Source organism: Nannobrachium achirus (assembly GCF_963921795.1).
Source record: "Nannobrachium achirus genome assembly, chromosome: 22".
NCBI classification, from domain to species: domain Eukaryota; kingdom Metazoa; phylum Chordata; class Actinopteri; order Myctophiformes; family Myctophidae; genus Nannobrachium; species Nannobrachium achirus.
In genome coordinates, this window is record NC_137829.1 from 37,603,925 (window position 1) to 37,620,413 (window position 16,489).

At 41.9% G+C, this 16,489-nt stretch overlaps 1 protein-coding gene and 1 long non-coding RNA gene across 2 annotated transcripts in view; both read right to left on the reverse strand.

Moving 5' to 3' along the window:
* The window catches only part of LOC308308325, an 839,845-nt gene that overhangs the window by 812,077 nt on the left and 11,279 nt on the right, over positions 1-16,489 (reverse strand). The window lies entirely within an intron of this gene.
* mrasa (muscle RAS oncogene homolog a) overlaps positions 3,663-16,489 on the reverse strand; it is a 36,490-nt gene continuing 23,663 nt past the window's right edge. The window contains exons 3-6 of the mRNA XM_080753716.1: positions 12,972-13,125; positions 8,916-9,015; positions 6,091-6,170; positions 3,663-3,786 (exon numbers count right to left, since the gene is read on the reverse strand). Of these exons, the coding sequence (XP_080609842.1) occupies positions 3,687-3,786; positions 6,091-6,170; positions 8,916-9,015; positions 12,972-13,125 (434 nt within the window). The 3' untranslated portion in view covers positions 3,663-3,686. The remainder of the gene's footprint in view (positions 3,787-6,090; positions 6,171-8,915; positions 9,016-12,971; positions 13,126-16,489) is intronic.

The following is a 16,489-nucleotide window of genomic DNA, read 5'->3' on the forward strand; positions in this document are numbered from 1 at the left end:
ATCTGCTATTTTTTCTACATGTCAACCCCAGAATAGATGCTGAGTTCAACTTGCCAAGCACACTGGCAACTTGGTTCGAATGATTGACACTAGATGATTCAATATAGCGTCTGCTTTTCTCTGCCAGAAGTGCAAAGAAGAGCAGGGAAACACAACAAAAAAATAATAATCTTAGCGGAGCCAATTTCAAAATGCCAATTTATACTTTAGTCAAGATACCTGAACAAGCTCTCTTAAGTAGGTATACCTCATAGACAGTGGGAAATTACCACAAAATATACAACTTTACCACAACCATTATATAAGCCTCATAAGGGTCATCTGCCTGTTTGTGGTACACAGCAAGATCCTCAGTGTTCATTCTAATTAAGAGTTTAACTCTAAGTTACATTAACAGTGATAGTCCTCTTATTGTGTATGGACATTGATTTAACCCAGGTAAATGTACACATTTTACAGGTTTTCACCTTTGAGTTCATCCTGGGGACTCAAAGTGCTCAATCATAGATTCTTAAAATCTTGAACAAAAGGGACCCAAATTGAGTGATTTGGTCTCTGCAACCAACGCCCCAGGGCCCAGGCTCATTAAAGCTTAGTATAACTCACTTGTCATGTGGGGACTGAAGTCTTGCAACCCCATTTTGAGTCCCGATCGATAATTTAAGAACCACTGTTGACTGCTGTAAACGCCTGACTTATACTCAGTCGATCGACAGTGCTGCGCGCCAAAAATATATATCTACAAACTGGCGCGTTTCGAGCTTGTAGATCTGATGTTTTCGCCACAACACAAGCTCGCAAATCATTACTTGACAGGCTAGACTCCAACACAACAGGAGCTTCTCAAAACAGAGTTGTGTTTTTTACCAGGTCTGGGATACACTGAGGTAACATGGACAGTAATAAATTATTCAGTCGTTTAAAAAACACTTTGCAAGAATCATATCAATAATACAAAAAAGTATCAAACATACATGATGTGATATAACATTTCCTTAATCACATTACTCTTTTCTCCCCCCCATATCCCCAGAGTCAGTTGGTTCGCAGCCAAACAAGCGGCACTTTGTTTGATTCGGTCTCATTCAAACTTCGGATCGTTTTAAAGTCCCTTTAACAACATATACTGCAATTAGATCCATACTGTGTGTGTTCCGCTGTTGAAATTAATATTCACTTTCCAGAAGGGAGCTGGGATTTCTTTACAATTCCTCAAATGTGTTGAATTTCATAATGCTCCCCTTAAACCCACAGCCACCCCTACCCCCAACCCTACGGCAACAGTCACGCACAGGCAGATAGGGCTACCAATTCTATTTGCGTATTTAGCCTTTTTTTTTTTCCTTTTCTTTATACATTCAGAATACTTTCTCAATGCCATCCCTTTCATTTGCAGATTGGTAAAGAATATAACATGCCAATATGAAAGTCAGAAATTCTATTAAAAGTGCAAAAGCTTCCTTCCTTCAAGTGACAATATGCGTACAGACAAAAAAGCCTTTTAGTGTGTTAACAGTATAAGCCATTTCATAGGTTTCATAGGTTATTACATTGTTCCATAGGCTATTATTACATTAACCTTCCCATTCGCCTGTCTGACTACATACATACTGAATGTCTTGTTGCTTAGTATGTGGTCCCCTTATAAAACAAACTTACATTGAATACATACAGTATTTTCTGATAGCCTGGGCTACCAGAATATTCAGAATGGCACGTTCCAAAGTGGCATAAGTCCTACTTTAGCCCAGGGATAGAAAGCCCAGCGTAGAGTAGGGATATTCCTGATTTATAGGGTTATGGGTTAACATAACATTTCAGGACATAGTCATGGACTGGTGCAGTGTGAAAGGTGTGGCTAAGTTAGCCTTGCGATAGCATTGCCTCACAATGCTTGGGTTAGCCCAGAGTCATCATTAATCACGGGCTAACAACGCTATTGTAAGTATTAACAGAAAACAGACTTCTTTCATGCAGCCCTGTTATGAATGGACATCACATTTGGTTGAGTGACCAGTGCAAATCAACAGCTTTCGAATTCATGTAGCCCTCATTAGTTTGTTGTGTAAGAATGTAACTTAAATTAAATCTTTCTTGGAACAGCTTTCATCTGACCTACATCGATACAGATACAATCTGTATAGAACAATAGTCACATTGAATATTTATCTGTTACATACAAAAGGGTTTATCTGCTTAGACAACATTGGAAATAAAATATATCAAGGCCTGTTTCATACAGTGCAGAAGTAGTACGGATTACTGCTAAATTCTCAATGAAAGGACAGGCAAGCTGCTCTCTCCATCATTCATATTTTTGTGCACTACGTCAATAAGTGGGCTCTGATTTGTATCACATATGGAGGGAACGATCCAATTCTACAATTGTGTGTAAACAGACAAGCTGCTGAGATGTCCAATACAACGCAGCCCAGGTAGCCCTGTTAGATTAACATAGAGGCCTGAAGAGAGAGAGACATGCACGCACGCACACACACATACACGCACACACACACACACACAAAGCAATCACTCTTCTTTACAGTCAATGACGAATGGCATTTAGACATTTCTCCATGAATTAATCATCAACAACATTGGCCAATATGATTGTTCTTTCTCACCCGTTTTGCCAGCATCAAGCCACTTTCCTTTAACCATTTGCCCTTTACCCATCACGTATAACTTGCCATTGTTTCAATACCACACGATCATAATGTACACTTTACACTCACAGAACTCACAGGTCACCCACAGACAATGGCAAAACATTCATTTTCATGGGTCCCCGGAACGACCTCATCACCTCCGTCCGTCCATCAGTCCATCGGCCCCTGCACTTCAAATGTCCCCTATGCAGAATAAGTGCAATCTCAACACAGTGGATCAAAAACAGACAATTGAGAAGTTTGACACTGGTGCTTTTTCTCTTCTTTTCTTCCCCACACCCCAAAATGATAGAAAGGTCAGGAGGAACAGCAGGGACAGTGGAACGGACACATCCCTGAAGACACGGCACCTCCGCCAACCTCCTCATATCCCCTCCCCATTCCCTCTCTTCCCCCCAAAAAGACTAGTTCCGACAGAACAGCACGTTCGCGATCTCTTTGCCCCGGTAAAACGCAGTCTGTGGTCTTGTGCTCCTTGCCCTCGTCGCCGATCCGCCTCCGAGGACGAAAGACGTTGATAAGAGAAACAGAAACACTGCATTCCGACCCTGCAACACGGCTGCTGAGGGCTCCACCACCGTTCAGGAAAAGGAAAACATTGCGATCGTTCCAAGTTAGGAAACAGATTTAGCTCTCCTTCCGTTTCTTCCATCCGTCCGTCCCTCAGTGCAACCGTACATCCGTCTTTCCACCCACCCGTCCGTCCGTCCGTCCGTCCGTCCGTCCGTCCGTCCGTCCGTCCGTCCGTCCGTCCGTCCGTCCATCCCTCCCTTCCATTTGTGCTCCAGTAGTTGTTGCTGCAGGGGGTGCAGTGTTCCCTGACACGTGTGTGTGTGTGTGTGTGTGTGTGTGTGTGTGTGTGTGTGTGTGTGTGTGTGTGTGTGTGTGTGTGTGTGTGTGTGTGTGTGTGTGTGTGTGTGTGTGTGTGTGTGTGTGTGTGTGTGTGTGTGTGTGTGTGTGTGTGTGTGTGTACGTCTGTGGGTTTATGTTATTGAGGGACACAGAAGAACAGGAAAGTCACAATATGACACAGTGGAACCTGTGAGACCCGGTGGAGCGTTCCCCTCGCCACTTCATCTTCTTCTTCTTCTTTAGGCTTCGCTCTGGCACCTGTTGTCTGTGGTGAAAGAAAGCAGGGGCGTCAGGGGGGAAAATATAAATTACTTTTAAATAGAAATTCATGAATGTCTCTTTGTCTATCTGTGCTGGTTATTGTTAAATTACAGTAAAATAAGTACAAATGCAAAATTTAACAAAATTGTCACTTCAAAGGGCCAGTTCACCTCTGGGACAACCAGATCTTATTTTATTGTTGTTTGGGACATGATCAACACAATCCTGAGTTATAGTTTTTGTGTTCAATCTGTGTTTTGAACTTTTGAGATATTTTAGTATTTCAGCATGAACGATGATGCATTTTGCATCATATGAGTCATCATGCTGCATGATATGATGCAAAATGCATCATCATTCATGCTGAAATACTAAAATATCTCAAAACACAGATTGAACACAATAAATAACTCAGGATTGTGTTGATCGTGTCCCAAACAACAATAAAATAAGATCTGGTTGCCCCAGAGGTTAACCGGCCCTTTAACAAGGTTTTATAATTATATTCTCCCCATCTTGACAACATGGTATATTCCCAGGTTCTGCTGGTCAGCTGCACAGGTGCAATTCATTATTGTTAATTGTGGCGCGTTTACTAACATGCCAAGTTTAGCTGCACTTGAACAACCGTTCCAGGCTGCCATATCCAGCCCAAGAAACCGTAGAAACGGGGGAAAATAGAATGTACTTCTTAAAATGTATCATGCCTGTTGCTAAGGTATGGCAACATGACTGGTGTCTTGCACACGCGCGAAGGCGTGTGTGCAAGACACCAGTCATGTTGCCATACCTTAGCTTTTTCTGAACTGACACCACTGAAAGAAAGAAAGAAACATAGTTTCATACATATGGCCACAAGGGGGCAATGTGGATCCACTGATCTACTCTCCTCAGTGTCACACAATGTAGCTTGGAGAGAGTAATTTGCAGACTCCAGACACTCCAAATCACCCTAGATTATTCTGAATAATCTTTCGCTCTATGAGAATGCCAAAATAAAAGTCTCTCTCTCTCTCTCTCTCTCTGTCTCTCTCTCTCTCTCTCTCTCTCTCTCTCTCTCTCTCTCTCTCTCTCTCTCTCTCTCTCTCTCTCTCGAAAACACTACATGTTTTGTTATTCCCCCCTTGCAGTGGCAGTAGAGGGAACTTCAGACAGGATATGACCACACAGCGAACATCAACACAAACCAAATTCTTCCGAAATTACACGTCTGTTCAGACAGGAAATAACTCTGGGATTTTTCTCTCCTCGTCCTCTCTCTGCCTTTCGCATTGAAAAAAATGAAAGTTTCCTGCACTCGCCCAGTAAGAGCAGTAGACATTATTTGTCGCACTTTCACTTTACAGTTACGCTCATAGTGAATCTGATGCATTCAAATCTGTTTCTCAAAGATGCCACAATGGAAAAGTAAAGTGATCTCTGCTCCCTCTCCAAAGACTGCATATAGTCAGGGGATATAAAACCTGAATACATTCCTTACCAAACGATTTCTTCACCAATGTGTTCGTAAAGGTGTCAAGTAACACATCTAACAAAGTTTTAAATTCAAAATCCCTAGGAGAATCTTTGACAGCTAGGGCAATTCTGTGTCTCATTACACTATACTATAAAGGAAAAAAAGACTCCTGAAAAATCTGATTTAAGTGGGATGTGAGGGGTCTAACTAGGTGTTTTAATTATTCTGAATCCATTGCAAGCATTTGTTTTGCACAAAAAACATTCCTTGGGCTTAAAACGGACCCAAAAAACGATGTGATGAGTCATCACTTTTCAAAGTTTTGTGGGAGCCGTTGGAGCCCAAAGAATGTTTTTCGTGCAAAACAAATGCTTCAATGGATTCAGAATAAACACCTAGTTAGACCCCTCACATCCCACTTAAAGCAGACTTTTTGGGAGTCTTTTTTTCCTTTATAGTATAAGTGAATGTGAGTGAAGGGATTTTGAATTTCAAACTTTCTTAGATATGTTACGAACACATTGGTGAAGAAATCATTTGGTAAGGAATTTATTCCCAGGTTTGACAAAGTATTCTGATAATATTCCCTGACTAATACAAATTAACCCTTCTGGGTCCAATTCCTGTTGCACACTCTTAATTAAAGAGTGTTTTACTGGACAGAATCTGTGCATTGAGCTAATTTCACAAAAAGAAGGATTGGTCCATTTAGAAAGGACACTGCATTATATTTAAAGCACATTTGCAAAAGAATTCGACAGGAAAACAACAGCTTAAAAGTTGTACAAAAAAACAAAACATTTCTTGTTAATTACAATTAACAATGTAATTAATTGTAAAAGGTTGTGTTACCTTATAACACGGACCAGCTCGTGAAAGGCTTTGTCAACGTTCATGGGAGGATCCTTGGCACTAGTTTCTATATATGTTATCTGGAGAGACAAGAATATGCATCCATGTTTTATGGGAAAGACAAAGAGTTATTGACAAGCAGAGAGAGACAATACATGGCTATTGTTTGCTTTGAGACTGCCTGAATCCGCAGCTGAGAAAAATAGCGGATCTACAAGCTCACAACTCCTCGCAGCGGCAAAGAGCTTTGGTGTAGAGGGAGAAAAAGGGCAGACTAAGTACAGAGAGAAAGGTCAAGTTTATTAAGTATTGACGGATCAAGTGGATAAATATCTGAAAATTGACTTGAATCCAAAATACACTGATGATTGTGCTGTCAAACGATGAAACTATATGACACCAATGAAAAGGTTGTGGCGGTCCCTGCTTCATCTCTCTCTCAACTAAGGGGACCTTGGAGTGAAAACATTGAAGACCCCTGGTATAGATACTTTTACTTAAAGGGATATTTCACTTTCAAAAAAACTTTTGGTAATTTTATCGTCTAATCAGGCTTTTATGAACACCCTGAACAGTTTTTAATTTGTTTGATTCAATATTTAGATATTTGATGTAAATGTTACCAGGCCCTCCAGGCCCCAGGGCTCCTCCCCATACACACCCATTGTAACTTCAAACTCTATTTTAACACGTTGCAGTCCGAAATAGAATGGTGGTTGGTAGATTAGCCGTGAAATTTCTATTATTGTATTGTGATCTGAGACATAATATTATGTTTATAAACATGACCCCGCAGCCCCTCCATCTTGAACAGCGCCGCTGTTTTTTCTTTTTTTTCCCCCCCCAGGCCAGTAACTCACCATGATTTTCTTGATCTCTGTTGGGATAGAATGGGGGTTTTGGCCGATCGTCGATGTCCCCGTGCGTTTCGCGTGCGCGATCCTTTCACGTAAATGTCCCCGCAAATAGTCCATGTGTGACTGAAGAACAGAACTGAAAAGTTTCGCTAGCATAGCCCCAAGCATGGCTGCAGGAGGAGCTCGAGTGTGTAGACAGTAAACGGATGGGTGGAAGGTGCCTTGGAGAAGGAGAGGCGCTGACGTCACCTCTGCTTCATGCACGGTCTGCATGAGCTATCAGTGCACGAGTGGTGACTAGGGAAGGTTAGACGATCGCCGATTTTCGGATCAAAAGCTTTTATTCCGGTTTTAAAGACAAAGTCCGGGAATGTACGACGTGGCTGAGAGTCCCTGGGGGGATGTGCGATATAGTACGGTTTTAACATTAAGGGGCCCCCCTTGGCTTAGAAGGTGTTAATGATAGATTCATTAAAAACATACATTATTTTTCTGGTGACTCATAATACCCCCCTAATACAGTACATGAGCATGCCATGTTTTTTCGATAACTTTTTTAATTTATCTTTAATAATTATTTATTGTATTTCGCCCAGGGCCTCTCCCCACACACACCCATTGTAACTTCAAACTTCATTTTAACCATGATAGATTCCATGATAGAAACACCTTTCTGGTGACTCATATTACCATTTTTAAAATTTTCCCAAATAATTATTAAAAATAAATGAAAACAGTTAATGTAAAAACACGGCCTGCTCACGTATTAGGAGGGTAGTATGAGCAGTGTTGGGTAGCGTTACTTTTTTTAGTAATATAGACTGAATACATATTACCTTGATTTTAAAGTAATACATTTCGTTACATATTACCCCCCGAGTAGGAGTAATATATTAATATTACTTTACTTATTACTTTTTGGTAAAAAAAAAATGAAACGCTCAAATTGAACAAATAATTATCTAGATATTTTATTATTATATTTTATATATTTTATTTTATATTTTATTGTCTGTTTTTTCATATGAAACACAATAGACCAACCTTCTTAAATGTGGCCTATAATTGTGTGACACTGCTGCGTGCTGCTGGGGTGTTCTGTGTTTCTGACATTAATTTGTGGGAGTGATAGCTCTTGTTTTGGGCATGTTTTATCTGACAGCCCGTGCGTCGGAGAAAACATCCACCAACACAGCACTACAGTTCATGGGTGGGAGATATAAACCAGGCATTTGATAGTTCTCAGTAATGCATACATTTTAGCGTGTGTTTTCCCTTCAGTTGTTGAAATGTTGTAGCTTACTAGGCTAATAATCATTCTAAACACCTGGGCACGCTGACTCGCTGTGCGCAATGGTTTCCAGGCACTCCAATCCACCCGACAGTGCCTGGCAGGCATGTACACACATAGACATCAAAGGGGGCTTGAGCCCTGCCTCAGCCCCTGCCTCTCTAACATGTCAGCCCCCTGCCTCTCTAACATTCTCTGCACGTCCCTGCGTTCGTGTGCCGTTCGGTGCGGGGCAGCAGCAGCGCGCAGCCACAGAACTTGATAGGAAAGGCTGAAGGCACAGGAGGTATACTGGGTCCCACGACAAAAATCCGTACCATATTGGCTTAAAACGGGACGACAGGAGTCACGGGACCCTGGTTGGTAACGCGGAAGTAATGAAGTAATGAAGTTATCATTATAATAATATATTACCGATTTTTTTTCAGTGAAGCGTTATATTAGTCATTACCGCATTTCGGTAATATATTAGTAATATGCGTTATATTACTAACGTGCGTTACCCAACACTGAGTATGAGTCACCAGAAAAAATAATGGGTGTTTTTAATGAATCTATCATGGTTAAAATGGAGTTTGAAGTTACAATGGGTGTGAAAAGCCCATAAAGTGTTTCCCTGTTGAAAGTGGAATATCCCTTTAAGTAAGAAGAGTACTTTTTCCACCACTGCTACTTACATTGTGTTTGGCAGCCATCTCCTGGCCCTGCTCACTGGTGATTTTTCTCAGGTGGACCAGGTCCACTTTGTTGGCCACAAGCACCATAGGGAACGCCTCTCTGAAACCAAGAGCACACACACATACTGTACATCCTTACTGGCTGAAATGTATTCTTTGTCTGCCATGGGTTCATGAAATTTCACCATTAACCCATTCAGAACGGGTACACATTATTGTATATCATTATTTTATGCTTTAACTATTGAAAAATAGCAGATATACAAGCTGCTTGTAGATCTGCTATTTTTTAAGAATCGTGAAAATTAGAATTTTGACCTGATTCTATAAGTGTATTTTGAATCCTTCTAAGGTTTTTTGGAAAAAAAAAACTATGTTTCTATGTCAGCAATCTGGCCAGCCATCGTCAAAGAAAAGGTCCTTTTCACTTAAATGGAGCTCAGTTAGTCTGTTCTTGAAAGACTACTATGTCAGTGGTTCTCAAACCTTTTCATGTGAAGGACCCCCAAAATGATATTTATTTGGCCACAGACCCCCCATCTCAAAATATTTAGTTCCAGGGACCACCCAGAAACAAGATTTGAGTTACAAACGTTCCCTTTAAAAATACATATATTCAAAGATTTGCACACATTTTCACGACTTTTTCAAAAAATAGCAGATCTACAAGCTCGCAGCGCGGCACTCGGTGCCGCGCTGTGAGCTTGTAGATCTGCTATTTTTCAATTGCTAAAGCATTCAATAATTCTAGGCCTAAATGGGAGATAAATGTGCTCATTAGGCATCTGTGTGGCACAGGGGGTAAGGTTTCTGGCTCCTGCCAAACACTGTGGAGGCTGGGATTGAATTCCTCCACTGTGCCTCCAGCTTAGCAGGGCAAACCCGACGAACACAATAGCCTGTGTTCGTGGGTGGGAAGCCGAGAGGGGAGGAGGGTGATCCCTGACGCTTCTCCAGCGACGCCTAGCAACGCTGGGGCAACTGGTCAGCGGGGAGCGGACCTGGGAACAGTGTTGCCAGATGGGAAATGTTGAATTATCGTACCGGAGGCTCAGAATTATCGTATTTGACATGAAACTATCGTACACAGCCAAAAAAGAGAAATCACTCGCGTAAAAACTTAATTTCACCAAAATAATGCGTCTTTAGTGTAAGAAACGACCTTGTTTGAGACTCCTGTGTGACAGAAACGCATCATATATGCTGCGTGGAGGCAGGCAACTTCCTGGAGCTTACACAAATAAAAGCCTGAAACTGGTCTGGAAAGATGCAACCGGTGTTTTTAATGCCTCCAAGTACAGATCTAGGGTCAGATAGACTGATTTCCTAGCTTATTTTGAGAAGCCAAACCAGATCCCAGATCAGCAGCCAGGGAAAATAGTGAATTCACGCTCTTTTTGGTGATATGCCGAAATTATCGTACATTTGGGCATTTTTTAGATTATTGATCGTACATCGTACAGAGGGTCAAATTATCGTACAAATACGATAATTATCGTACATCTGGCAACACTGCCTGGGAAGGAGCATGTTTTAGGCCAGGGCATTCACCAAATATTCGAATATTCGAATATCAAAGTCACTATTCGACGTTGTTCGTCGAATATTCACTTTTTTTTTTTATTGTTTTCTCTTTAACTCATTCAGAGCCCCAGACATTAACGGATTATAATGTCCAAAGTGCCTCCTTCAGGTCCCATTCACTTGCGTTGTCTTATTTTGAAGGCCAGAAGTCCACCGCGCAATCACTTCCGGTCTGACGTCATCGGATCGTGCGCCGGAACCGATCCGTGTCCACGTGGAGTTGTGTAATGGCCGACCGGGAGCTTTTATAACTGTGTAACATAAGCAAGCATCTGCCTCCATCCTAGCTTCTAAAGTGTAGTTTTGAGATAATGGACATTAAAGATGAGATCCCCCGTCCACCTCAATGTTATGGATGGGACTATTTTGTGCTCGTGGAGCCGTGATGATGCGAAATCAGCGACGGATTTCGTCTCCGGACCGGCGGCCATTCTTCTCGGTAATGTACTCGCCGTTACAGTAATCTATTACTTTTCCCGAGATATCCCGTGAATGGCACTACAGATACTCGAGTACATTTCGCGAGACATCTCGCGAATGGCACTAGATGAGTTAAAAAAGGTATAGTTTATAAAGCTTGGCTAGATAGGAAGTCATAAGAATTAATGAGTTGTCAATGCCCCTGGTGGATGAATGTGTTAATGCTCTATACCAGGGGTTCTCAAACCTTTTTAGGCCGTGACCCCCAAAATAAACATATTTGAACTGGGGACCCCCACCCAGACAATACTTGGAATTGTAGGTATTACATTTAATGCGACTCGGTTCTGCAGATAAACATTGTCACAATGTTCGCCTCTTGCTTACTTAATATTTGACAGTTTGGCCAGTCCTGTCGAATATTCGACTATTCGAATACTTTGAGGTCGAATAATTCGAATACTAAAAATCACTATTCGTGAATGCCCTAGCGTGTTTCTCCGCAAATGTTACGCCCTCCTGGTAAAACCCGCCCTCCTGGTCTACAACAAGTGGTTCTCAAACCAACACATGGAACCAAATGGACACTCTCAGAGTTACAGACCTGTAAGGGTCCATTTGGAACACTCTTAAGCAACCCGGCTCCACTTCACCTTGCTTTGTGCCGGCCATCAAGTAACACAGGACAATACAGCTAGGCATGTATGACTATTATACGATCAATGCACTGCTGCTCATCTACTGTTGCGCTCTGCCTCGCTTTACATTCTTAACTCAGTCGGTGCCATATTTAAAGTGGGATGACCCCTTATATTGCCGGTTCGCCAACAAAGGGTTAAAAAAATAGTGTGCACGCTGGTGCACACATTCGTGCACAGATCATGCACTATGCATGTGCATGCTTTTCACAGCTTTCAAACAAAAAAATCCGCTTGGAAATCCGTTCAGGCATTCAGGAGAAAGGAGCCCTTATGTTTTCTTCAAATGTAAACAAACATGGCTGCCATGTTTGAAAGATGGGGTTGGTATGGGGGTTAAACATGCAATTTCGCGATCGCGATCATGCCTAGTACACTGTTGGAGGTCCAAAAATTTTTTTTTCAAAAAAATTTTTTCCAAAAAAAAATCTTTTTTTTTTTTATTTATTTTTTTAAAAAGACGTTCAGAAGACGTCTGGCAGGGAGGTCCATAGTGAAAAAGACGTTTTAAAGACGTTTTTATCATAGAAACTTCTTTTTTGGCAGGGTATGAGTTAAATGTAGTCTTTTTTTCATTTTCCTTGCACGTCAAGTTGTGGAAATAGTTCATCAACTTCATGAGATTGTGTTAATTGATGAGCTTTAAATGGGTCACGGTTTTAGTTTTCTCATGAAGATTTGCTGTAGTCTTACTTTAATGACCTATTGTAGACAGATAAAATCTCGATATTTCAACGTCACATTAGTCCGACTAAGGGTTAGGGTTAGGTTTTAGGGTTAGGTTTAGGCATAGTTTTAATGAGGTAAGGGTTAGGTTTAGGCATAGTAGCATTCACCAGGTTAGCATTCACCAGCGTCGGATGAATGTAACGTCGAACTATCAAACGTCGTAATAACGCTACGCTCCCTTAATTTCCCTTGAAATTAAGGTGTTATAGTGAAAAGCAACAATGTAATTTAGGGATTAAATAATTCGGTGCATGGGCCTGAGTACAAATGCTGTACTTTACTGTACTACATCCCATTCCCGACTAAATCCCTCCAGTGACCTTGTGTGCTTCATCTACAGTACGTGGGGCCCAGGACCCCCAGGGGTCCTTAAGGGGCCTCAACTAAATGACTCTTAAGGGTCTATTACTCTGTGTACAAATGGAACCAAACGCATCCATTAAATGAACGTTTTACAGAGTAAATTGGGGTGCCAGAGCTTACAAACTGTATATGATACGGGTGTGTCTGTGGCCAAACTGGGGGTCCTTGAAATGAAAAGGGTTGAGAATCACTCTTCTGCATCTTCTACGTTGCAATCTATTCGTGAGTCATCTGACGGAACTGTAGGAATTAACTGTCCTACCTATCTTTGACCCGTAGTATGAGTTGGTGGAAGCGATCGACGTGCTCAAAGCTGGCTTTGTCCGTCACGGAGAAGACGATGAGGAAGCCGTCGCCCGTCCGCATGTACTGTTCCCTCATGGCACTGAACTCCTCCTGACCGGCCGTGTCCAGCACTGTGGAGCAACAAACGTGTCATCAGGGACGTGCAGAGAATGTTAAAGAAGCAGGGGCTGAAATTTCTAAAAGGTCCTTTTGGTGAAAATATCGAAAATAGCAGACCTCCAAGCAGTGGCGTCAGTTCAGCAAAAGCTAGGGTATGGCTAAGATGGGAGTCCTCATGGAAAAGAGGCATTACATTTTGTATAACACGGTTCTATTGTGAAAATAGCAGATCTACATGCTCGTGCTTGTGAGCATGTAGATCGGCTATTTTCACGAATACTGACAATGTCTGAAAAAAAAAAGAGTTTTGTCAGTTTTTTACACAGGTTTCTGCGGTTTCTTGGGCTGGATATGGCAGCCCCGAATGGTTGTTCAAGTGCAGCAAAACTTAGCATGTTAGTAAACGTGCCACAATTAACAATAATGCATTGCACCTGTGCAGCTGACCTGCGGAAACTGGGAATATACCAACTTGTCAAGATGGGGAGAATAAAAGTGTGGAGAATATAATTATAATACCTTGTTAAAGTGACCATTTTGTTAAATTTAGCATTTTTTTATTTGCACTTTTATTTTCCCCCTGGACCCAGGGTATGGCAGCTGCATACCCCTGCCATACCCAATTGACGCCCCTGCCTCCAAGCTCACAACGTGCCGCAACGCAAAAGACGCTGCATTCAAGTTCAGGAGAGTTTGGACAAGGCTATTCTCTTGAATGCTGCCTTCAGGTATGGCATTGATAGAGGGCATTTGCATTTCTTTCACCATAGTAAAAACAGCATTCATGGTCTGGAGAGGGCATGTTTTACAGATGAGTAAAAGGGCAGGGGCTCAAGCCCCCTTTGATGTCTAGTACTGAGTCATAGTACTCGGTCTAAGCAGTTTGAGAAGCAATGCTGAACAAGCGCTGAGCCCTGTCGCTATTGTTGTGTTGCCACTTAACCAAGCACATACAGCTTACTCGCTGCTATTTTTGAATATATTTTTGGGGGCTTTATTTGATAGTGTACAGTAGACTTTACAGGAAACGGGGGGTCCGGGGCCCCTAGGAGGTCCTCAGAGTTACTACAGGGGGTCCTCCAAATCTTCGAGTGATAGAAAACTTTTTTTTCTCCTTTTTTATATTAACCACTTGAACCCTAGCGTTCATATTCTGAGAACTTTAGCCAAAAATAGCCGATCTACAAGCTCACAACCACTCGCTGCACGAAGCGAAGCTTTGGTGTAGAGGGGGAAAAGAGCAGACCAAGTACAGAGTGAAAGGTCATGTTTATTAAGTATTGACAGTTCAAGTGGTTAAATATCTGAAAACACAAATTGACATGAATCCAAAATACACTGATGATTGTGCTGTCAAATAATGAAACTATATGAATCTATGATAAGGTTGTGGGGGTCCCTGCTTCATCTCTCTCTCAACTAAGGGGTCCTTGGCCTGAAACGTTGAAGACCCCTGGTTTATGCTATACATAGGACCACAATGGAAAGAAGTCCCCAAGACTTTTTTGTGTTATGCTTTTAGCCTTAAAGTTATACCATGTAACTTTTTTTATAAAACAAATCTTAAAATGGTCCTAGCTGTTAAATCGCTAAAGTTTTAGAACCCCCACTCCGTTATTTTCAGCTTCTAAAGCCTTCTCTTTATATGTTTTCTATGATCCCTGCCCGGGACCGGTTTTCGCGGAAAAATTGCGTCATCACACTACCGGCCAATCACAGCGAGGGTTATACACTGCCGGCCAATCACAGCGCAGAACATACACTGCCGGGCTCTCTGGTGGGTTTAGGAAACACGCCTTCAGGAAGTACACTGCAGTGTTTACACTGGAGGAGTCTAGCATGTAACTCCCCAACCGCTGCTCGTAGAAGGACACGGGAGACCTCTTTGAAAGCGAGGCGAGGCGAGGCGGACGCGGTGGTCTGACGGCCCGGTCCGCGAGCGAAAAACGGACGAAAAAAGCAAACGCGACCGCGGTTTGCTATACTGCTACAGACCACCAGTTGAGCAACTTACACAGTATAACTTTAAAGAACCAGTGAAATGGCTATTTTGGGTATTTTATTTTGAAGGAAGCCTGTGTGTTTCTGAACCAATCAGAAGGGACCAGCCCTTCAGGCGATGGGATGTAAAATCTGAGTCATGTGATGCTTAATGTTTTGTTCTTAGCCCTCAGTAGCAGGGCAGAGAGACACGACCAGGCTGCCTCTTGTACAGAATGTGGTGTTACCAAGTTGCTTATTATTCTAACCTATAATGTTTACAGATATATAATTTATTGTGCTCATTAAGTTTACAGTAATACATAGTAGTTGGACGTCATCTTGAATGAGATTCAAAACAGAGTAGCTCTATAAATTAAAAACAGCTGTGGAGGAATGCCAGCAATGGGAAACAAAACGAGTGAATGTAATCAAAGGTTCATTTATATGCAAACAGACCTGTCTATGTCATCACGCAGAATGTTTCTGTTCACAGGAAATAATTAACAATGGTCTATTAGGGACCTTTGATATAAGAATACACAAAAATTGTTTATTTTCTATTTTTTGGCATCTAGTGTTAGGAATGCCCATATGATTACCACAGATAAGCTCTAAAAGTGTGAAAACGTATTTTTTTCATTTCACTGGGTCTTTAATTGACTTTAATTGACTGTACCTCGTATTGTTTACATTCCTGACTAATAAAGTATTCAATCAATCAGTCAATCCTATAACTGCAATGTTGAGAGCTCGACACACAAGAGCGAACATTCCAGTTTCTACAATCCCATTTCTAACACCCAGATGGTATGTCTTACTACTTGCACCGTCTCTGACCATTGGCAAATAGGCAAATGTCAACATTCCATTGATTGCATTCATCTCCCCATCTCTCTTTAACCTAACCTTTACCCCAGATGTATCACATCCAATTCTAGCACGCAGGCAGTACAGCTGATGAATGCACACAATCTTCATCGATCCCTCTCACATATACACAACACCCCGCAGGCATGCATTCACCCTTACCATCTAATATGGCACATACTCTTATCTCTGGGCTGTTTCTGGCTGAACGAACACATGCACAACCAAACCACACGTATACAGTATACAGTACTAGTAAGACACCTCAGGGCGACACGCGACCTCGCCCTAAAGGGCATTACCAAATATGGGCATTCCCAGATATGCGCTTAATATTGATGACATCGGGACAGGGCTCTCCATATATGGGCATAAAACGGACAAGGACGTAATTAATTAGCAAGTGTGACTCCGACTCGTGATGACATCAGCGATCTCCATATATGGGCATAAAAGGGACATCAAGCCAGAGCGTGATGTCAGAGCAGCGAACCCATTCTGTTAAGAGTGGTTCGCCACCCTGAA